At 41.1% G+C, this 25,026-nt stretch overlaps 1 protein-coding gene across 1 annotated transcript; it reads right to left on the bottom strand.

Annotated features, from left to right (window-relative positions):
- Positions 1 to 524: 524 nt before the first annotated feature.
- Positions 525 to 22,410, bottom strand: OLFM4 (olfactomedin 4). Its single transcript, XM_018908706.3, has 6 exons — positions 22,330 to 22,410; positions 20,046 to 20,123; positions 16,211 to 16,363; positions 9,978 to 10,190; positions 8,921 to 9,074; positions 525 to 1,318 (listed from the first exon to the last, which is right to left on the bottom strand). Exons 1-6 carry the CDS (start codon positions 22,408 to 22,410, stop codon positions 525 to 527), a joined length of 1,473 nt encoding a protein of 490 aa, XP_018764251.2.
- Between the last annotated feature and the right edge of the window lie 2,616 nt (positions 22,411 to 25,026).

The raw sequence follows: 25,026 nt of genomic DNA, 5'->3' as shown, positions 1-25,026 counted from the left end.
CCAGATACCATTGCTTCCAACTAACAAATGGATTACTATCTTCCAATCAAGTCTACTTCCTAATCTATTTTAATCCTTGAGTTAATTTCTCTGAGGCCTCATTTCACTCTGATGAAGATCAGTGGAAATTCATTCTGTTTCTGAGTGCCTTGCTTGTGTTACTCTGACAAATGCAAATCAGCAGGTAATTAATTAGCTACTTGGTCACCAGATAGTCTGTGCCCAGCTATTTCTGCAAACAAAAAGCACTGAATCTACCCCCCAGGAAAAGGACAATTGCAAAGCACTGAGCACCAATAAACACCAAGAAAAACCTAAAAAACCCATAATGCCAACTGCTGCCAGCAATATTAGTGGTCAGAGTGGGCAATCCCTTTAAAGAGTATAAGTACCTGTATGACATCATCACATACAGGTCACCAGACCAGATGAACTCTGAATTAGCAGCAGCATTGTCTAAAGGTCCATTGGATCTCTCATATTGCCTGCTGCCAGTTTTGTCATATGCATATGTCCCTGAGGCACTAAGGCTGAAAAATCACATCATATCTTACAAGGTAACTATCACTGTAAACATAAAGTTTCTGATCTGTGGGGCTATAATCAATACTCTGGATTGTATCTAACTTCTTATCCATGATGATACTAACTCTGTTTTCTCGGCCAGTACTTGTGTCATACATGTAGAAGATCTCCTCTTGCTTGGTGTTCAACGGCCTTGTGGCATAAAGAACACCACATAACATGAAAGCATTGGAAACAGATGGCTTGTACTGTCTCGTCTGCCAAGTATTTAGCACATCAAGTGTGGTCTCATTGAGCTTGCTAATCACAATGTTGCCCACGTTATTTTCAGTTGAATATATTACCCATAACCCACTTTCATCCACGGCAAAATCTATGTCCTGCCATGCTACGCCTGCATAAGAGAAGCGGTTACCAATGGCAGCATTTGAAAGCTCCTTCCTCAAAACCTCTTGGTTTGTTTTTATATTGTACTTCACCATATACCTCGAACTAGAACGATGATAGTACAAGTAATTTTTATAAAGGGCAGCGCCACTTCCTTCCCCATATGTTATTCTCCTTTCATACGCGTATTGAAACAGCAGCAAATCATCAAAGGAATTATAAATTCTGAAGTATTCTAAGTATCTCCCATTGGTGTTCAATGGTGCAACCCAATAGACTTCATTCTCTGGGTTAGAGGGATCGTAATCTCTACCCCAGGAACCGTATTTGTAGGAAAATCCTTTCCAGTTCAGCTTGGCAACATAAGGCTGGCTAACATTCATCAGTCCACGGTGAACACAGGTACCTGTAAGTAAAGAGAAAAAAAAAACAAAACAAACAGGTTTTCCAAATGCCATTACTAGGGGAGAGGTTTTGCAGACCCTAGCCTCTAGACTGTCCTTAGAAGGGAATAGCTTCATGACCAAGCACACCCATAAATGCACAGTTTCGTGTGTAAAAGGCTCCTTTTGGGTCAAGGTCAGCCACTGGATGGCACCCAGTGTTCCAAGTTGACTCAAAAACTCAGAAAAAAAATAGCGTACATGTTATTACACTTATTTTAAAGGGGATGTGGGGGATTAATTCACAGAAAGCAGGGGCTCGCTGTGCTGTTCCATACAAGGGACAGATTTCTGTTTCTACCCATTTGAGGCAGGCCAGCCTGATGCATTAGGAAATCCCCTGGAAAATACAATTTCAGAAGCATTTTAGGTTATTTTCTACCTCAGTGGAACTGAAAGCATGGGAGCTGGGGGAAAAAAGAATGAGGAGCATCTGATTTCTGTGTATTTCACTGTGAAGGGGAAGAAAGGAGCAGAAGCAGCAGTAATTCCAGAGTCACATTTCAGATTAGCATTCTGCTGTCAGAATCACAGCTTTACAACTGTGTGTCACAGCCACATGGTGCCTTCCACCTCAGGCCCTCAAAGAAATCTGCAGACAGTAACAACCACAGCCCAGGAAATGTACACTGATATTACTCTGACTTTTCATGTGGGGCAACTCTAAAGAAAATATGACTTCAAGCTGAACCAGAACAGCTCTGTTTTACACATATCAACTGCAAAACCATTTTCAGCATCATGGAAAAAAATAATTTAAATACAAGAAACAGTTTCCTTTTACTCATGCTGAATTAGTGACATTGCTGTTTCCTGATAAATTCTCAATATTGTAAGTCACTGGTAGGAAAAAACTCCACTCAAAAATGTCCCTGGGCTTCTGATGAGTGTGAAGCTGCCACTGGCAAAAACCAGCATGCATTTTCCCAAGTGTTAACATTAGCTTTTTGTATTACTGCTGCAAAAGTGTCCCAGATTTTTCTCTCTAAGGTTATCTTCACCTGAGGTAATGGAGACAGAGATATCAAGTGGCTGGCACCAGCTCACAAGCTTAGTGGTACTCCAATGTTTCCCAGTTCACCAGGGTGTTCTAGCCACTAGATAGCCTTCCTTATTAAAGATGGAGTATAATATGAATAGACCCAAGTCTCACACATAAGTTAGTGAATAAATTAATGGCCAGAAATTTTGGTGTTAATTATACCTCCCTCAAAACAGGAACTCTGTGCTCTGACAGCTATGGTGCAGATGAAAGTCAAGGCTAACTTTTGAGGTTTTAGTACTTTGAGTGGGAACCATTCATGATTTCTTGTAGCTTCTATGACAAGAATGGCTCATAAACTCAGTCATATGAAGGGATGTCTGGCATATAAATAACCTCTGCCTTAGCACAAAGATGAAAGAGGAATAACAGAGAAAGACATGTTCCTTTTGCCCTCAAAGCTGACCATCCCTAAGCATGGCCAGACAATACTTATGGAGATGAACTGGAAACTCTTGAAACCACAGACAGGAAAAGTCTAGGAGACATTTTGTTCTCAAAGGCTTTGCAGTCTATCTCACAGAAAGAAGGAAAATTAGAGGCAGACCAATCTGAAGTATTCTTCTTGGAAAAAGACTGGGAAACAAGTTAATTAGTGGAAGAAATGCACAGTTTCAAAAGCAGAAAAATTTTTTCCTGATCTGCTTTGCCTAGGAGAAAGGTGCTCTACCTGTGGGACTAGAAAACCTGTGTCCTGAATGTTAGTGGTGTCCAAGCACTGACATTTGTGCCAAAGTGTAAAATCGATTTGGGCAGTGAAGCTCTGCGTGTCTCCCCCTTTCTCAAAATGTATTATTTCTCTGCTTCTGCTGCATACCACCTCCACTCCTCACAGTTTTGTACTGTCTTATGCTAGTGATTGTGACCTGAGGGACGTGTGATTCACCTGCAGCCTTCTCTCATCATCTGTGAGGAAGGTAGGTAGCAGTTTTATATTAAATATAAATCACTATAATGAGATAAATCCCTATGCCCCCAGGCCATGTTGGCAACTTCCTTGGGGGCAGTACTGCCCGTGGGAGTAGCTCTTCATCACTGAGTCCCCATCTCATCTCTGATGGCAGAGAAGGCGGCACAAATCGAAAACACTCCCATCTCCTGCCCCAGACACTTTTGTGTCCTGGGTTTCTTGCAGCTGAAACATGGCATGACCCTGGCTGAATGCTGCTTTCCTTCGTGCCACCAAGAATCCATTCGAATCAGCATTCCTGGCTCGGAGCAGATGAGCATTTAAGCATGCACTTAAGTGCTTTATGAAGGAGGAGGCCCTGGAGCAGAAACCTCATTTCCAAATATAGCACACAAGGCAGGCACTGCTGTATGGCTGGCCAGGCTGGATCTCTGGAAATGGCACGTAGCATGTCTAGTAACATGGCCTCAGCACTTGGCACAGCTACCAGCATTTGGAGGTGCTTGCACCTCAGCTCATGCAAAGGAAGAAAGCTAAGGCAGCCAGTGCAAAATGGCTTGCAGCCTGCCAACTTCATAAATCAATTTGAACTGTTTTTTTCTCATATCTCTAATATGTATTGTTACCTCTGGCATGAGGTCTTCTTTAAAGCTGGTGACATATTCAATATATTACTGTGCTTAAATCACAATAAACTTATCTCAGAATTAAATGGTTATTAAATGCTCTAAAACTCTTCATTTGTTTAAAAAAATGTAGCACCAAAGCTTGCAGGTAGTGAAGCACTGCTAAGCTCATCTTTATGCGACCTCAAATAATTTTTCATGTCATTAAGCATAACACAATTCCAGATTTATTTTAATAATTTATACATTGTTTCATAAATAAAAAACAAACGTGTGTTCAGCAGAGAGACCTTTTTTACAAAAGAAATAATAAATTATTATTTCTTCCCTTAAAGAGATCTCTCTGCTGAACACTTGTTTGGTTTTTATTTATGAAACAATGAATTATTAAAATAAAGTTAGAAGTGTGTTCCGTTTTAATGACATCAAAAATTGTCTGAGGTTTCTATAGAGTATGTGCTTGATTTTTATTTCCTTGAAAATTCTCCCCTAATTATTATTTTTTTTTACAAAAATCCTCTGTGGTAGTCAGGGGTGATCTGTCTTTCACACAGGTTCAGAAGAATTCATTGTTGTTTATTTAATCTAAACTTCCCTCCCTGTCTAGATCTTGGGGGAAAAAAATGCACAAAGGAAACAAAGTGTCATGTAATTTTGTAAATATTAGAAGGTACTTGAAATGAATCCATATGCATTATTCAAACTTCCATGTTTTTAACTCCTTTCTCCATTGTTTTGGGCCACAGATAAATGACGTCCTGGTATTTCTGCATTCCTTTGTCTTGTGCTTATGTAGCAGAGAAGGGAAGGACGAGCACAGGTACATACACACATGATTGTCCCCACATAAAGAACCAGTATCTCAGCTCAATTATATACTACTCCTTCTGATTCATCAGAAAAAAGAGCTGACACCAAAGGTGTCAGGACTGAAGGGAGCCTGACTTGCTTGGCTAACAGGCTGCAGACCGAGCATCAGGCACACGCTGCTGGGTCTCACTTTACGCACCACACTCTGAGGCACTGGCAGAGCACATCAGTTTCTTACTCCAACAATACAAGAAAACATTCCAGTAGCCTCCTCCCACCAAGCATCTGCATCTGATTGCAGAAGAGAAGAGAGCATCTTTGGCCTGTGCAGACAAAGGTCACAAGACAAGGTGGGACCCACATTGGAAGGAACTCCCACGAGGGAAACTTGCACCAGAAGCAGGCTGGCATTACATTCTCACACAGGCTCCCAAGCACCAGATGTGCACCCTCCCCTCCCATCAGATCAACCACTGCATCCAAATGTGGGAGCTGTTTCCCAGCTTTACTAGGGCTTGAGAAACCAAAGACTGAGCTCTAAAGGAAAGGTTCATCCTGGCTCCTACTGTCTCACTGACACAAGAAGACCCACAAAGACACTCCAGTCTTCCACCAGTATCATGGGGGACAGAGGCAGGCTTGCAGCTGTGTAAAAGAAGACCTGTGTTGGCAATATCTAACAGGGGATGGGGTGGAGGGAGGGCATCAGCTCCCTCCACTGCCAGTGAATAAATGCATGTGTCTCCAGGGGTAGTTCAGGGAGTTCTGGGGAGGACAACTGGCCAGACCTTTTTGGGTGCCTCTAGGCATATCTCTCTCTTTGTGTATGGAAGCATTCAGTTCAAAATACAACCCCAAATATTCAAAAAACATAGATGACTTAGGTCCATAGGAAGTAAAAGATAAGCGAGGAGTGAAATCACTGTGAGACTCCAATAGGATTGCCTGAGTTTCAGCATTAAGCTACTCCAGGTATTCCTCCTGCTGAGACCTACCCACCAATAGCTTGAAATCCTTAATTTCTGAGTGTATAAAATCCAGGGGAAAAAAACAAAAACAACGCTGCTCTTTTTTTTTTCCTTTCTTTCCATTTTGCTTTTGAATTTCACTTGACTTACTTCTCCCTGCTTCCTCTCCTCCTCATTTCAGTGAGGTGAAACACAGCATCTGCTGCAGAGTCCTCAAAAGACCATCCTGGGATCTTTTCTGTCTATTTCTACCCAATGCAGCCACATGAGGTCAGCCCAAAGGAAAATTAATGGATTAATATTGCTTCCCACTGGACAGGTGACAAGAGAGATGCTGTGAACCACTGCCAGTAGTGACACTTATGAGGATGACTACCTAGACATCAGACACTCAGACACACGCCTCTTCAGTCAGGGTAAGGCAAATGGAAACCAGTGAGCTCTTTCTGATGTGTTATTTGAGACCAGGCCTGCTCACTCAAAGAAATACAGCAGCAAAAGCCTTGGGGGACAGAGTCAGAGGGGCTGCATGCAGCAGCAGTGTGAAGCAAGAAGCTTTAATTAAACTTGCATTTAGACTCATGATCTTAGACAGCTTGGGGATTAACCAAGCTCTCTCTAGTTCATGCTGCCTACCCAAAATATGCAGGAGAGGATGAAGGGGGAAAGAAAAAGCAATCTGAAAACAAGACAAAGAGTCAGTTTAATACAAACATTATAAATATAATATGAAATAAAAATCGGGGCAAGGCCAAGAGGTTTGGCAGGAATTCAAGACATTCAAGTTTGCAGAGAAAACATCCTGGAATTGTATTCAAACACACAAATGGGTGCTAGAAAGCTCCAGAGGCTTAGCTGTTAGAATCTATGCAGCACCTCCAAAATGACCAGCTAGAAAATGCAGCTTTCTCACATACTTACTTCATCTTCCCAAGAAAAAATATCTTACTGCTTTTAAGTGTTTTCAGATACAGTCTGCAGGACATGTAGTCGTTCTACAAAGTCCTCTTCACATATGATAGTTGCTCCCCATGAGTCACACAAAGTCACAATATGCTAGTCCTGCGTGAATTAGCAGGAATCTGAGCCTACACAACACCTGGGTTATCTGTAGAGCTAGCATCTCCCAACATGAGGAAAACTTTCCAGCATACAACAGTTTCTCTCCCAGTCCTTTCTGCCATCCTCAGAGATCACCCTAAAGGAGGCCATGTGCTAATACACCCACACACATCCTCCAACCCTTCCCAGGTTCCTATCTCTGGACAGGAAAACTGTCAGATGACATCAAAGGTTGTCCTCAGCTGATGTCAGTGCTGGTAACTCTCTGGAAGGTGTTATACCAAGTAGGGGTTTTACCTCCTTCATTCTTTTCTGCTGCAATGCAGTGCTGCCTTATGCAAAGGTGCCTGAGCTGTCTGACCAGTCAGAAATAAGGCAATGCTGAAGCAATACCATTTTGGGACTAGTTAAAGTTTACTCATCTTCCTGCTCTGCCCTTAGAAACAATGCTGAATGAGTCTATTACAGTCACAATTCCATGCAGCTCCATTTACCCACCCCAGAGATACCATCCTGCTCTAGACCATGACTTGCCTATCCCTGCATGGAGCTGCACTCCAAGTGTAGCTTCCCCTTTCCTACAAGGTGAAAGTTGCTATGTCCCACAGACATGACAACCACCCAGGTGATAAAAGCAGCCCTCTCCTCCACCACCCTTGTCCTGGAGCTCAGTACTTTCTCACCAAAACAAAAGCTTGATGTAGGCTTGAAGAGAACGAAATTGTTTCTTTCTACACACCATCACCCTCAATAAATCAGTGAGATGCCCTTCAAGTACTTCTAAAACATTGTGCAGTTTTTTTCATTGAAATATTTCAAGCCCTTCCTTAAGGAGCAGAGAAAGGCCTTGAGATTTTTTTACTGCAGGTTTTTGTTTCATATTTCTCTCCTGTCTGATTCCCAGACAAGGTGTTACTCATGCATTCTGTCAGAGAGACACAGCAACTGCCTGCATTGCCATGAAGCCCTAAGGAGGGACTGCTCAGCCCAAGGGAAGCTTGCATTTCTGCCTCTCACCTTTCAAATGAGATGTTTGAACTAGCTGACCTCAAGGTGATGAGAGCTAAATGCTGGTAGGTGCAAATTTGTGCTCCTTGAAAGCAGGACACAGCTCCTCCTTTACTCTAGGCTCCTCTAGCTGATTGTTAACCAGCTCATGGGAAAAAGCAACACTCTTCCCCTGGGTATTGTATACAACAGCACTTTTGATCTTACAATACCCTGGCTAAAGGAAGCCCCTGTGTATAAAACACTCAGGGGACCGGCATGGTTTTAGAAATCCTCCTGTCTGTTAGCAACTGGGATTCTTGACCTGGCATATCCAATCTAGTGTTTCCTAAATGTTTTCCAGTATGTCATATCTGACTCTCAGAATCTCTCAGACTATGATTCACTCACAGTATGATTTTTCAAACTGAACACAAAGTACAGAAAAAAGTTTTTCAGTTATAAACTAATTACCATACACCCTGTAACTCAACAGCATTATATGAACTACCATTGATCCAGGCCCCAGAACATAACCTTTCCTAGTTAAGAAAACTATAAAATCTTAGCTTCATTGAAATCAGTAATACAGCTCCTCCTTATCTTTCTGAGATCAGAATTTTTCCCCAGGTCCCTTGACCACCTGTTTTAGAAGGATCTTTTGATTGTCAAGCAAAAGTAATCTTCATGCAAAGCTCTCCTCTGGAGCTTACATATCTACAGCTTTAGTACATCAACAGTTGCTCATACACTTTCCAAGCAGCATTAGAGCAATATTGCTGTGAACACAGGTCACTTTCACAGCAACTACTGAAAATCAATGCTAATTAGTAAAAAGACATCATTTCCCACAGGTAATTGTTCTGGAGAAAAAAAGGGGGGAGAAGAGGGATAGAGATTCACTTTTCTAACTATAGGTAAGAGGAAGACTGAAACTTCTTCTAGCTGTAAACATCTACTGTGTTTGTAAGAATTTTAGTCCTGCCTTCATTTTCCTTTTGTACCATTGATGAAACATTAGGAGCTGTCAGCTCAATTTTTCAAGAGCTAAGGAGCATCATTACAATTGTATTTCATACTAACAGAGGGAAGTCTCTGCATTTACGGTTCTAACCATGTATTATATTATCTCTTACTTGTTACCCAACAGAAATGCTTACCTGGTGGGAAATAAGGAGGTGGTGCAGTTTTGGTTGCGTTCTCTTCACACTCTTTCAATCGATTCTGCAGATCAGCAATTTGTCGTCGAATTGCAAGGACATTGTTTTTGTCCAGTGACTCTAGTTCATTTACCAGTATAGTCAGATTGGTGATCTAGAGGGGAAAAAAGACAGCAAGTTTAATGTCAACATTATTTTACAGTTATTTGCAGGGAGGGCTGACCACAGAAGATGCTACAGAAAAAGGTTCTAAGAAAGAGGCCTTATCCTCACAGCCTCAGCTTGACATTTCCAGCAGAGCACATAACCACAAGGATATGCTTTAAGACTAGGTTGTGTAACAGTATGCAAAAATAGTGCTATTTTACTCATAGTGTAAAACTACCCAGTGAGTCTTAGGCACGTAGCTGTTGAAGATAAAAAAGTACTTACTCCAGCCTTACAAAAGTATCTGCAAATTTTATTTGCAAAGATAAATAGTTTTCTTAATCACCTGCTTGATGATATAGAGGACATTGGAACAAATGAGACTTCATTTTCCATCTTAAGTAATCATTCTCTCTAGGTGAGTGATTAACTACAATTTTGAAAATGTGATTTATAGTCTGCTAGGAAGGTGATAGTCTTTCCCACTTCTTGATTTCTTATTGATTGAGCCACTGCCTTAGCAACCAGAAGCTAATTTTTTAATTATCTAAATTAAAGCGCAGAGGCTTTCAAGCATGTGGGTCTGTAAATTAATACTTATTATAATAATTTAATCAGCTTGTGTGTTTAACACTATCCAAAACTTTTAACTTTCACACAGATATTTGGCAAAACCAGAATGGACTGCATTTGCTTTGGGGTTGCTTTATTTTTCTGTGCTCTATAGCAAGGAATAAGATGTTAATACATTTGAGGTAAAGCTTTCTTTTAATTTATGCTGATGAAATGCTGAAATAATTCCACTAGCTGCAGTAGGGACAGACTGCATTTCCTCAACCTAAACACTAAAGAGAGAATGGACTATCTGTGTACTTGAACCCTCTGTGGCTAATCAAAACCTTGGCAATACCTCCAAATATATTTGCTCAACGATGACATTGCTTCCAACAAAGCTGAGTTTCAGCTGAGTGACCAGCCTCTCCAGGTCTCTGATTTCCACTTTCAGTAACTGGAAGTCCAGTTCTGTGTAAGATACAATGCCCGTCTCCACTTGCTGCACTTTGATGGTTAGATTGAGGATTTGCTGCTGATACAGTTCGATCCTTTTTGAGTACTCCCTAACCTGAAAGAAAGAAAAAAAGAGATTCATATTCAAGTCCAAGTTAGCACATAAGACAAGGCTGTCTGACATCCTTATTGTATTTCTGAGAAATACATGTATAAAAAAATAGATATATTTCTAAGTACCCTATGCATATCTTCCACATTCTTGCCATATATATTTTTCACATAAACTCCATAAATGTAACTCTCATCACATCCATTAAAAAATAGAAAATTTAACCCTCATTTATTGTCAGCAGTTTCAAAAAATCCCCTCAGAAGTGCCTGGGGATAACTGAAGGCAGAATTTTACTCACAGTCTTCCATTTTTTTAATTCATCACCAATATTGTCTCTGTGAGCTAATTTTATCCTCAGTATGCCAAGAACTTACATTGGTGAAAATTTTATTAGGAAATCTGCAGTGCATTATCTCTCAAAAGCAACCAGAGAAGGCTGCAAAATGCAATAAAGGATCCCCAAGTTTTTCGACTTCATTTCCTATTAACTCTGAATCCAAATAGAACTTTACCCTGTGTACATTTGAATCGTGTCAAACATTAGCAGAGCTGCTTTGATGCTTGTCTTTGGGCAGGGAGGAAATATCTAAACAGTGTTAAAAATCATATCTGGTTTAAATGAAAGTGTTAACTTTATGGCAGGCGTTAGCTAGAATAATTTATATAGCAGCCTTTTCAGTCTTTGAAGCATTAAATAGTTGTCCAGATAAATATATTTTCACACATATATCTGCTGAGATAAAGGTCACAGCACAAGCATTGTGAAGCAGAATGTTAAGAATATTATATGGATTTGGGACTTCCCTTAGAAATGTTAGTTCCTTGAAATTTAACGCTTTGGTAAAGGCACATAATTTCTCTCCCATATGCTTCATATATCATGATACCACAAAAGATAAGTAGGAATAAATATAAATAGCTTGTTGCACTAGTAACTTCATATTTATACCCTCAGATGGTATTTGTGCCTCTATCTACAGCACTGTAATTTCCATTACTATTATTTCTTCAGCTGAAAGACTTACCCTACATCTTCTCAAGCATTCTCGCATTATCTTAACATTAAAATAAAGTCAATACTTTTTTCCCATTGTCTGAAATCTTGCACTGGTGTGAAGACCACGGACTCCCTGTTTTTCTGCTCTAGCAGCAGCTCTTGAGACAGGGACCCAGAAAAAAACCCCACATTTCTCAAATAATTCCTTTCAATCTTGATTGAATCCCTTGGGTACCAAAGAGGAGGTATGGGAGCTCATGGCATGGAAATTTATAAGTTATATAGTGATGTGGATTAAGGAGGAGAAGCATAAGAGTAGATCCTCTGTTCAGAAGCATAATTACCAATAATGGCACAACTACACTATAAATCTTAAGCCACTACAAAAACCCTGCATGGACATACACAGTTTACACCAAAGCCAGGATGCTCAGTTCCGTGTACTTAAATCTGAGTTTGAAACAGATCTTCTGTTCTAAATGTGTGCAGCCAGGCTTTGAGCTGCTCAAAACTGTCGAGTTTTCACAAGCTGTAGCAGAAGCACCCTGGCTCACAGCACTGGATGCTCTAGATCTCCAAGATCAAGCCAGGATAACTTTAAGTCGTTGAATTAGGAATCAAAAGTTATATAATTCAAGTTACACAATTAAGAATCAAAAAATAACAGCCTGAAAGACCTAGACCTAGTTCCTTGTTACTGGCTAGCAACAGTGATAGCTGGGATCCCTTGCCATAGCTGCCACCACCACCATCTGGTAGAGAATAGCAGGAAGAACCAATCCTTTTGGAAAAGTCAGCAGTACTTGGACCTCACACTTTCAATGATCACCAAAATAAGTTTGGTGTTGAAAGACAACCTGTAAAAAATAATTTGGAAAAATTATTCTAAGGTGAATGTTTAAGCTGTGTGTCTAGAGTTTGTTCAACAACAACAACAAAAGTAAGAATATTATTACAACCTGAGAAGTGTGAAGCAAGTCCATTTTTGAGCAAAATTGCACTGCTGTGTGAAGTTATGTCTATCACAGAGGTATCTGGAAATCTGCCTAGGTATTAATAACCTTTCTCACAGGAATATTGGAAATAATTAATGAACTTTGTCACACTGGCAACAATAATGCAATACAGACCAAATCTACAAACCACTGAAATAAACCAGCTGCTGGAATTAGTCATGGCTACTCATTAGTGAGTAACCTGTGAATTTGAAGTTTTCTCCAGGGTTTTCAGAGCCTGGACAAAATGCTGAGGGCTGGAACAAGGCATACATAGTTATTTCAGCCCTGACTGCAGAATGCAGACCTGAAGTTCTCCTCCCGTATTAGAGGATTTTCACTCAGTCAACCATCTAGGTCATTTAAGGACACATCAACACCATCCAGCAGAGTATAGCTGAGCCTGAACCAGCACCATCACTCTGCAGTGCTCTGCACAGCCACACCAGCGTCGCAGAGAGCTTAAGCTAATAGCTCCCCTGGCGAATTATAGGACAAATAAAATTTTCTCAGCAGTGCTGCACTAACAGGTCTGTACTGCTTTTGCAGATAAATCCAGCACATATGTTAAACACAGCAATGCTTTGTGTGGAGATTCCCACCTGCTCAGGTCTGGTTTAGGAGTTTCTGTGAGTTAGAAATATCAGTTGAAAAAAGAACACTATATTGCTCTGCTGATTGACAGATAGATTTAAGCAGCTTGTAATCCTTGCTCTTCTATTGCACCTACCTGCTAGAAACTGCCTGTAGTCTCTTGACAGGCTGGCACAGAAATTCTGTGCATATCCTATTTTTAGGGATACAGATCAATAACTAGTACTGATTGATGCTGCATTTGTCATAAAAGCCTTAAGTTGGGTATGATGAGTGCATAGGGCCTGGATTAGCCCTTTATGGGAAGAAAATGGAACCATGTGAAGAATATGTAAGGGGAAAAATCCTCAGTTTCAGTTTTTCCTCATTCCAAGCATTGCCACCTTCATTTAATGAAAAGGGCAGGAAAAATCTGCAATGCTCATTTAGTGTGTCATTTATCTGCAACTGGTATTTATCAAAACAGGTTTTGCAGCATGCAAGCAGACATTTCTCCAGCATACATTTGGAGAGTACAGAATGGGGAACAGAGGGGCAAGATGAAGATGTAAAAGAAAAAATGTGAGAGGAATGAGGGAAAATAAGAAAGAAATTACAAACCCAGAAACTTTCTAAAATCATTCAGCCCAGGACACAGGCTTCGAGGAGGTTTGACCTCTACAGATCCATAAGGAGCAAGGCTGGCAGTCTGCCTTCTGAGATGGAGAAGAATTCCATTGCATGTTAGCCTGTTTTGAAAAGCAGGGCTTTTTGCTTCTGTTTCTGTTAAGGGAGAATGTTGTGGCCATCATGAGCCATGTTCTGAGGCATTTCTCTCCTTGTGATCGTGCACTGATCCACCCCCGTTACAGAATTGTCCTCTCCCCCTTCCTATTGAGAGGAACAGCTAATTCCCACTTTCCTTTAAAAGGTTAATTTTCTTCTGTAATCATAATTATGCTGGCAAAGGTTGATGTGACAGAGGAAAAATTAGTCTGGTATTTTCAGCCTACAGTTTGTACTCACTTGGCACATGAGAGCATCTCTTTATCTGCAAGCTTCCTTGCCTGCTGATTCTATAAAAGGACCCCCTTGCTTTTTGAATTAGCCAACAATCAGGCAAAAGGTTAATGATTCAATCAGGTTGTTTATCTGGGACTTTAAGTACATGGAAAGCATCCTTAAAAGGGTCCAATCCTGCAGCTCCAATCCAGGAAAAGTTCCCATGAGCTTCAGAGGGTGTTTTAGAAGAGCAACAAAAGCATGGATTCTCAGAACCAAAAAAGGAAGCATTCTGTGGAAAGTCCCACTTCTGTGGTGAGACTGGGTTATGTCTGAATGCAATTCCCTAGGAATTTTCTCAGGACCATTTCTAATAATGATCAATATTGAAAGCTTGGGTTTCCTCCATTTCATTATTTCGTGGTCTCTATGAGTATTATCATGACTGAATTAAGATACAGGATTGCATAAGAAGCATTTTTTAATGCAATTTGAAAGGTAAAGAATTTTTGAGCATGGAGATTTATGTATGACAGGATCTCAGAATACTGAAGTTCAGATATCAATAAGGTAATGCTCAAAAAACTCTCTTCTTTCTATAAAAAAAATAGAAACATTATAACTGAGAAATCTTACACACGTCAATTTACACCAAAATTCAATCTGCTCATTTCAATTTCTGACCTAAAGTTTCTCCATGCCCATATCACACCAAAGTATATGTCACACTTCAACTAGATGCATTGTAACACTGCTTGGCCAATTGGTCTCGACAGGATGAAATTCAGTGAAGCCTGAATTAAGAATCAAATTCCTTAGGTCAGGAATTTTCACTATCTGCAGCAAGAATTGCAAGTCGAGGTCAGTGTTTACACTGTGGTACACTGCTGGGCATGGAAGGGCGACAACAGTCACAGCAGCTGACACCAGCTGGCAAAAACATTAAAGTCCAGGGTGGGGCTGAGTGCTTGCCCTGAATTTAGAGGTGAGTTTCAGGTACAAATCTGGACACCTTATTTTAGGTATCTATAGCAGTAACCTGTGTTTTTATATGAGCAAGATGTCTGAATTCATTGGAGATTTGAGGCTGTCCACACAGAGAGGTCAAGCAGCACTTGAAATGGTCTCATATCTGCCTGGCACTAGCCTAAAGGGAACATGCACCATTCTGAGTAAAATACCAGTAAGAGATAGGTTACACCAGCACAAGAGACTGGGAAAGGTGGTACACAACCACCTCGAAGAATCATGCCAATATTTGGCTAGGAATCATAGCCCTCGTCCTGTCCCAGCACAATTACTTTCAAATGCTGACTCTGACCACAGTGTGAACAGTATGGGGGCCTGAAATCCCAAGGGTTTTCATGGCTCATTAACCCTGAGCTGCGCTTCCATGCTCCAAGGGATCAGGTAACTCCTGCACTTGGAGGCAGCAGGACCTATGTCAGTTTGTCCTTCATATGCCTGCTGACAGCTGAATGTGTTTCACTGTTAGCTCCAGCTCTTTCAAAACAAACTATTTGAACTGAAAGATCTTACCACAGAATCCTACGCCTGTTGTTGTGGGTTTTATGCACAACTTCTTATCTGTTCTTGATTATACCAGAGGAGGGTTATGAATATTTATGATTAGAATTTATAATTTAATGCTTTGCCTTTTCTGCTGATTAATTCAAGGACACTTCGTTTCTTAAGGTGCTTGGTTTCCAAAGAAAACACTTTCTGCTGGACACCCAATGTGAATCCTGAATATTTATCCACTATAAAAAGTCAAAGGCAGACTCCTGTCTTCACAGGCAGCTTCACCCAGTGCACTTCAGCATGTGTAGGTTTGCCCGAGTTCCTCAAAAAATGGATCTCAGTTCATGCAGCAAGCAACCAAAGCAGTGTTTGTCTTCAGCAGAAATGCATAATTCAGCAGTCTCACTGCCACAGCCTCAGATGTTGAAAAGAATGATTTTTTTCTTAATTTATTTATTTTTCCCTGTGAGAGCAGAAGCAGTGAAGGGGCAATTATTCACCTACTTCTTCACTCTGGACTGTGGTGACCTTTCTCCTCTTTCCCTTCACTGCCTTCTCACAATCTGGCTGGCTTGATACAAATAATAACACATGAAAGAGCAGGAGGCTTGGCTTCCTATAGCATCGTGTAGCAATCACAAACTAATAAAACTGAGCCAAAAGAGGAAAAACATAACCATTCTTCCAAAACATACCATATGCCTCTAGCTGAAAAGGCCTAGAAAAGAGACCTGAGAATATTCAAATGTATGACGTGTTACAATGTCAAAGATTAGAGATTTAGTCACCTTTCTCCTTGTTCTTACAGAGCTCTCTTTCCCACTCTTTTAAAGACACACCACAGAAAAATGCTCACTGCTGTACTTTTTTTGTTGGCAGCCATTCTTCAGAAAAGATGAAACTGTTATTTTTATGACAAAAGAACACCTTACTTTAGAAAGCTCTGCCTCAAACTTCTCCGAGAGCGTTGTGGCTATAATTTCCAGTTGCTCAACCTTCTGCACTGGAAAGGTGGTATCTGGCAAGTACACAGAGCACTGACAAGTTCCCTCATCATTCACAGAGCCGGACACGTTGGCAAAGAGCTGCAAAAAAAAAATTGGTAAGGAAAAAATGTGTTAATATTCTTCTCTAGAATCAGTACCTAATAATGTCTGGCAATAATATGAGTTGTATCAATCATGAGATCAACAATTTCTTTTCTTTTAGTCATCTTTCACCTTTTTCTTCCAAGGAACTCAAAATATCTAGCAATTTTTATTACTCATCCTCACAAATCTCTCTAAAAATATTTAAATACTGCTTTAAAGATTTTACCATTGGAAAAATGGAGACATATAATAGTCCTTACTTTCCCAATATTGTGGACAATGTTCCTAAGATAATAAAATAACTTTTCCAGCAGATAGAAAAGCAGGCAACAGCAGGAAAATAATAATGTAGTAAGTTAGGTCATACAGCTACTATTCTGTTCATATAAATTGGACAAATGATTTAGTCATTTACATCCATAAAGAAGAAAGCACTGAAATAGAACCAGTAACAGGGAATGTTTTGAAAAAAATATTCATTTGAAGATTTGCAGCCAGCCACAGCAAACAGACATGTGCATTTAATTATACTCCACTGAAAGGTGATGAATTAAATATGCAGGTTTGGCCTAGGGTAGAGATTTTTATTTTGCTACAAAATATTGCTCATAACACCCACACATCACAGCCCGCCCATCCATCCTCGTGGATAGCTGGCAAAGCTCTTGCCCATGAATTGCCTTGTCCCAGTTGTCTGCATGCTCACAGCATCACCACCGAGCAATGCACATGAGGGACAGAAAGGTCAGGGCTGGCACCTCCTGATCTTGCCATAATTTACAGCCAAGGCACACTGTAGTCTATAAACACCAGGCTGAATACTGAGCGTGTTCAGAACAGTTCTTTTTGTTTGTACACAAAATGTTTCCAATTCATAAACCTATCACGAATTTATTAATAAAGATATTTGATGTTACTTTAAAATATTCTGGCACACACTTCAATGCAGCTGCATATTTTAAAGCTACAGACTTGCTCTTTAAAAACACTTCTTTCTATAATCTCTTCTGCCTTGCAGAAATCCCAGTGTTATTCACATGTTTTCTCTTTTTCTTTCCCTCTTAAAAATAAAAAAGCAAACAACAAAACTATGTCTTGAGAGCTGACATTTCAGTACTTCTTCTCTTGCTTTTTCACAGTGCTTTCAACTAATGCTGTCACTGAAAAGCCAGCCCAGAACACACAGTGATGACCAGCACCAAAGTTCTCTTGATCTGTAAGCCCAAAAAGAGAAGAGCAGCAAGCAAGAATGATCCCAGTTCACACTTCTGGCAACCTCTTTACTGCAGCCACAACAACCAGTATGCATCTCATTTTGAAAGAAAGCGTGGAAAGTCATTTTATCTGTGTTATTCAAGCACCATGGGTCTTAAAACTTCACTCAGACTGCTGAAGACATTTAACATGAAAGGAAGCAGAGAAGTATCTCATGGCATTCCAGAATGTCCCAGCACATAACTTGCATTGATTTCTCTGCCAGGCAGGTTAACAAAGCACTTCTGAAAATCCCACTGAGAACACATTATGTCTGTGTTTCCACGTATTTTTGAAGATATGGCTACCACTATGTAAATTACTATGAAAAATTAGTCCCTATGTCACTTAGTCCTCAGAGAGTCCTCAGTGCCTTGGCTTGGTTGAGATGGCAGGCAAGTTGCTCAGCAATAAAAACGGAACAGATGGGAAAGACCAAAAGAAAAAATAAATGTGGCTTAGTGAGTATATGGGAGCTTCTTCGAGACTGTTACATATTAGCATGCTAATTTTTGTGTGGAAGGTATTGTGTTCTGTTCCTTCTGTGTGTAACACAAATATGAGTACATGTCTACAAGAGAGAGTATGTTATATTGCTATTGTATAGCAATAGTGTGTGGTATACCTTTGTATGCATTAAACACCCTGCTGTAAACTACAGTCTCAACTGTATTATACCAATCAGTTTTCTAGACTTAGCCTGCCTATTTCATGTGCTAAAAAAAAAATTCATAAATGTATTCAGATATCTCAAAAAAAAAAAAAAAACCAAAACCTTGAACTCGTGCTTTTAACCTCTCTGTGAAAAACAATCATTATATTTTAACATTTGAGTTAGGAGGGAGCTCTGAGTTGAAGGCAGAGCTTCACTGCAGTAGGTGCCGCTTATATTGAAGCCAACAGTTTCCCCAGAAGAGTGGAAACAGCCTGGGCAGACAGAACTGCTTCCATTCTTCCACTGACATTACAAACACTGGGATCATGATGTTGACAAGACCAATAGCATTGTTCAGTTAAAAGCCCCTTGGGTCAATAAGTGCTTCAATCAAAATATAATACCAGCCAAAAGACAAGCACGTAACAAAAATGTCTTTCGTCATCCTGTAGAAAAATACATGAGATAGACAGCTACTTTTGATGGAGTTGTATGGTTTTTAAGTTTTAATAGTTTATACAGAATGCTTAAAAGAGAGAAAATTGTCCTAGCCTACAGCAAGGACTTGAGAGCAACATTTCACTCTGCAAAATTGTTACATATACGTATTTGAAGCTATGAGAAATGTTCCTTCTCCACATCCCTTCAAATTAAGAAAGGGAGTAGGAGCAAGCAGTCACTCGGTTTTCTGAAAATCAGGAAATTTGTCACTGTAGCCTAGCGATATTCACAGCTCTAAATCAGCTATTTGCTCATCCTAAGACAAAGAATGGGATCCACAGAAAGAACATAGCTGGGCCACAGTAGGGACAGAAGCCCCCTCAGCTGGGCAAGGAAATTGATAAATTTGGGTCCTGCTAACCAGACTCTGAAAGAGAGCTCTGACTCCATTTAACTTTCTAAATGCTCTACTGGAGCCAGAGACTCAACCCTGTCTCAGAAGAGGTCCCTCCACACACCCCATATGCCACACTGGGCTTGCCTGGACATACAAAAGATCTGCTGTGAAGCTGAACATGCACTTGGATGAACGCTGGTTTTGACAACAATTTGCAGGATCATACAGAGCAATTGTGACAGCTTTTCAGTCCTTGAGCACTGAATCTGCTCCAAAGTGAACAGGTTATTGAACAGTCACTGATAGAAAGAGGGAAAGAAACTGAACTCTGAAATCTGCAGACCATGGACTTAAGTACTGTACGAGAAGGCACAGAAATAAGATTCAGGTCCCTCTATTACCAAATAGCTGATAATATTTTAACTAGATAGACCCAAGATTTCCTCACTCCCAGCAACCACAAGTGGGCACTCCTCAGAAGATACTTTCAAGGCCCTGTTCTAGGAGAGAGTTCCTTGGAGAGACAGTAATCACCAAACTGTTCGCCACATTGGCATGAAATCCCCAGGGCCCCATATGTCTCATGTCTGTGGTCCAGTTCAGTAGTAACAAGGTTAATGTCTAAGTTTTGGACCTGACTTAAGGCATTGAATGACACAGTAACAGTAGTGATGATTTTGGAGATTCACTACTTCCTAAAGTACCGGAAGGTACTTTAGGAAGTAGTGAATCTCCAAAATCACACTACTGTTACTGTGTCATTCTGTGTTGTAAATACACAACACAGAAATGCTTCTTCCAGGCAGCACAACTGGTTTGCCTGTGTCAGACTTAAATCACTAAGCAACTGTGTAGCATTAAAAGAAAAGTACATAAGTTCCTAAATTTTGTCTTTTCTGGGCTACATTGAAGAATAGTAATGGCTATACCTTAGGGGAAGTGAGTGATTTGCCATTCATATTCCTAGGCTGAGTCAGATATGGAAGCATCGTACTGAGATGAGCAGTCTGAAAAGCAAAGGAAAGGTTTAGTGTGATTTTCTGTAAATGGCACCATCCGTTCCCCACCAGATAGCCCCCATCCTGCAGCTCCAAAGCACTTTGATTTTATTATGGGAGCTATCCTGAAAAACTGTAAAATTTCTGATCTGCTACTGAGGCGACAGTTTCCCTGGGCACAGTGTCACTTCACAGAAACCTCTTCTTGAAGAAAGGCTCTGTGTGACTAGAGCAAGGCAGGGGACTCTCAGGCTGTCCAGGAAGTGTGAGCTGAGGATGTGACAGGTAACCGTGACAGATTGCATGGCCGTCTAAAAGGACAGTGTCGTGCCCCTCTGCCCTAAATCCAGAGAATACGGTCCTCCCAGCAGGAATGTCCCCTCCTCACCACCCAGCTCATGCCCCAGCCTCTAAGCAGAGGACTTGTGTTCTCTTTCACACCAAGCTGTCAGGCTGTGAGCTGTGATGGCTGGGAAACATGTCCCACTCTGCTACTAGCACCATGGAGGTGACAGCATCCCCCTGTGGAGAGGGAGCACCGGGAGAAGACACCGCACTGCCAAGGATACAGCCAGATCCACCTTGGGAGCCTTTCACACAATAAGAATATACACATTCCCTTTAACTTCCATCTCTGGCTAATACCTGCCTTCCTGCCACAGCAAGGACAGCAGCTGTCACCCTGGCACCATACTGGGGGTTACCATGGCCCCACACAGTGTGAGGAGCACAGTGCCTTGCTGTGATGCACCAAACTATCACCCCTGATGGGATCTCACCAAAACCTGTGTCAAACCGGGAACTGGAGCAAGACACCCTCAATGTCAAATGGTGTAACAGAAGGAGCATCAAATGGGCTTTCCCTGCAACACAACAGTCACGGCTGGGTGTTTCTGCATTTCCCAAATCCCAGCTGGAACCCTGCTCCTGAGCCAGGGAATGGTGGGGACATCCAAATGGCCGGCAAAGGGCAGGTCTATTAAGTGGCATGGTGTAAACAAGCTTTGTGGGACAATTTGTCAAATAAACCCTCTTGAACAGTTCCTTGTGTGCTCATACAATTACACTGAAAATGCAGTAGCAGCTGGTAGCAATTAACTATGTTAGGGCAGAGAGCATACCAAATTGTGCAAATTACACAAACTGAGGATTAGCTTAAAGCTAAGCAGACTAAGGAGGACTTTCTCCCCTATTAAGCTTTCTATCTTCAGCTTATCAACATATATTTACACCTCCATCTTGAATTTTGCAGCTTTTCAGTCCTTGAGCAGATAAAAGCACCTTTCCCAAGAGGTGCTAACTCCACTGCCTGAATCCACAACACTCCCAAACGTAAAAAAAACGTAACTAGGGGCACACAGAAATTTTCTGGTTGGTGAATAAATCAGATAAATTAGAAAGAATTATCAGGAGCCAAAATGTTTTTTTCTCAAATTTTAAATAATAAATACCAAAAAGGCAGTCATTTTTGGTCAAACAAAAACCAAAATGCTTTGCTTCATTTGAAAAAGTTCTTAAGATATTCACAAACTCTTTTCCTGAAAACTGAAGCCTCATTTTAAATTTGAAAAAAAAAAAGTACAAAATCAAAACTATCTTTCACTAATACAATTGTTTGCTTTAAAAAAACATTTTTCAAAATTTTCTCCTTCTACCCTGAATTTGATGCAGCTTTTGGTTGGGGGTTATTGTGGGGGTTTTTCTGATTGATGGTCTGCTTTGAATTTCTCTCTTGCCCATCCAGATACAGTTTTTTAGGGAAGAGGGAGAGCACCCAAGAATAACCAACCAATATGGCTTTCATGTGCCCAGTCACAGAGTATGACAGCAATCACGCAACTGGGAAAGCTCCCACCTCCCCGTTCCTTCCACATCAAAGATGAGGATCTGTTCCTGCTATAAGCCCTTGCTAATTAATTAGAAGCTACACAGAGCATCTAATATCCACTCAGATCCTCACTGGGAGTTGCACTCATCTAACCAAAGGCAGAATTTGACTCTGACTTTAAACCTGTGCCTCACTTTAACATTTATTACCCAGTCCCTAAACATTAGCTGGGGGAGGATGGAGGAATACTTTTTAAACTTTCTCCATGCAGAGACCTCAACATTTTTCTAATAATTTTCCAGAAACCTTATAAGAATTTTCCTCAATCTAAACTCCAGGAGAAGACAAGAAGGCACCAAAGCTCAGGTTATGAGACCCCTGTCTTACCACTCCTGTTGCTGCTGTCATCTCAGCCAGAGCATTCATGCCCTGCACGAGGAAAAGCACAGCCACCAGTGTGTGCTTCATCTTCTCAGCCTGCAGATGTGACAGCAAAGGGTGAAAGCATTTCTTTTATAGTACAGTCTGGGGATTTCCCCAAGCAAACCTTAAGGAACTTGTACAATATTTTTACAGGTTTTGGATAAGTGATGTCATAAACTCATATAATAACCAAATTACTAAAGTACAAAGAACACAAGTTACCATCATAAATTAACTATATCCAGTTTTCTAACAGGAAGCCTTTTCTATGGGGTACAGTATCTGATCTTAATCTTGATTCTATAGAACATCAGGTGCTTATTTGCTATGAGAGGTAAACTCATGAGTGACTCCATCATAAAAATCCTTGTAGATTCTTTGAAGATTCCTTCAAAGTTGTGCAGACAATGCACATCATTGTTGTATTACTTCTTACATGTACAGAAAAGAGCAGGTCAGGCTAGACTGCTCACACACCAGAATCATGTTTGCCTTGTCCCAAAAGCCAACAGACCTTTGCCAATAAGTAAAATAAACAGAGGTCTCCGCAGCTTTTCAGTTCCCTTGATTCCCACATAGCACAGGTGGGACACAGACTACCTCCCATTTCATTCCCAGCAGGTTTGTGAGTCATATATTAAAACTATGTGCCCATTAATGCTTACTCGTGCATTAACGCTGTGTACCCATCTATGCTTACTCGCCTGCTCTCTTTTCATGGGGCTGCATTCCACCTGACCGCAATGATTCACTGTCCTGTCTCTAGAGCACTGATCCAGAGAGATGAAAAAAGGTCACACACAATTAGCATGGTCCCCACACTCCCCAGCTGTGACACACCACCCTATGAGAGCCTCTAGTTCCCACAGTACCCAACCCACCATGGGAATTCTCCACTTCCAAGAAGCTACTGCCTCAATAGAGCCAGATGCAAACCTGCTGTGCTGAAGAAACTAAAATTTCTCTGCTGAGTTCTTTGGATCACTGGGAAAATGATTTTGGTGTTTGGAAGAAAGGTTCTAGTTGGGACTAAGGGAATGGCTATATCGATGCACTTACAAAAGTCAAGAAGTCTCTAGATCAAAACATGACCATGACAAAACATCATTTTCCTTTTCCTTCTTCATTTTGTCAGGCTTAGTTGTTCTCATGAGTCAGCAACAAAAGGCTGTAGCTGTGCCTAAGTGAAGAGAGGAGCTATGAGACTCTTACTCCTTTCCAAAGTTGATGGGCAGAGGTCAGAGCAGGAGCAGCAGCACTTCTGAGCAGCTGTGCCGCCTCATGTAAAACTCATCTCCCTGGTGAGGAGCTCTTAAGGCTTTCTTGTACTACCATAGCACTATCAGCTCCAGGTGGCAATGGGAAAGCTGAGGCTTAGGGCAAATCCATACTAGAAAACTCTTGAGAGAAGCCATGTCCATTGGAGTAACATGTTTTTTAACCACAGCTTTGCATAAGCATAAGCTTCCTGACATATTCACAAGGCTGGCAGCAGCATCTTGCAGGGTAAGGATATAATAACTTCTTGCAAAGACATTTTTTCACAGCAGAAGCTGCATCTCTACTGGAGGATTTCATGGCTAATAATTCAATATAAGATAGACAAGACCTGGAAGGCATGTGATAATGTGTAAGCAAAAAGAACCAGAGCCATGCTGGTAGAGCAAGAAAATGAATCCAGGCTTCTTTCTCTCTGGTTACAGCGGTGTGCTTTCCTGCGTAAATCACTGTGTTGTCAAGGGAAGGGAGAGACTGATGCTGTAAGCACAGTCAGGAATAAAGCCCTCAGCTCCAAGAGAAGCAGACTGGCCTGTCAGAGCAGCTGAAGGCTGTGAAATATCCTTTACACTAAAAAAAAAAAATTCTTTGGCCACACCAGAGCAGAGTTCAGGTGCAAACTAGCACATACATGTTGAAGACAACTGGTAAGCCTATGCTGCCCACCAGGGTAGCTCTTCTCTCAGGTTGTGATAGCCTGATATTGCAGAATTGCCACTTCCTTCCCAGAGTTTGGGGTTTTTGGGGGGAGTTTCTTGAGTGAACCAACTGATCTCCATACAAAACCAAGGAAAACTCTGGAAACAGATCACTCCCAAAAGGTGTAATGGATGAGGGTTTGTTCCTTGTTGGCCCTGCCTGATGCTAACCAGCTCTCCAACTTCTGACATCAGCCCTTCTATCATATCACTTATAAAATGCCAACCTGGTAGTCTTCAATCCATGTCTCAGGTTCTGTCTGATGCTCCAAACAAAAAGAAAGACCCACATCACAAAGATCTGCACAAACCCACACAGAAAAGTAATGATCACATCTTAGCACCAGCAGAGCTCTAAGAGGACAAGTGTTTCATCATGTGGATACAAGGGAAACCACTGGGCTGTTGCAAGGGAACAAGCTATGAGCAGCATACAAAAAGGCCACTTTTCCTGAGGCCCAGGCATTATTCCAAGGTGTGAATGCATTTAGCATGGTAGATGAAGCAGCAAGGGAAAGCACAACACAGAGACACAGGTAAATCAAGCTGACAGTACAGATGCATCTATGTATATGAAGACTCCAGATCAGTAGCATGCTCCACACGTGCAACTCCTTGTCAGCTTGGAAACTGCCTGAAGGCAGCTCCCCATGGCACCAACAACCCCACTGGCCTTGCTAAGGCA

This window comes from Serinus canaria, chromosome 1, assembly GCF_022539315.1.
Source record: "Serinus canaria isolate serCan28SL12 chromosome 1, serCan2020, whole genome shotgun sequence".
Classification (NCBI taxonomy): Eukaryota; Metazoa; Chordata; class Aves; order Passeriformes; family Fringillidae; genus Serinus; species Serinus canaria.
Note: the sequence above shows the minus strand (reverse complement) of the source record. Positions and strands in the feature narration are given on the sequence as shown.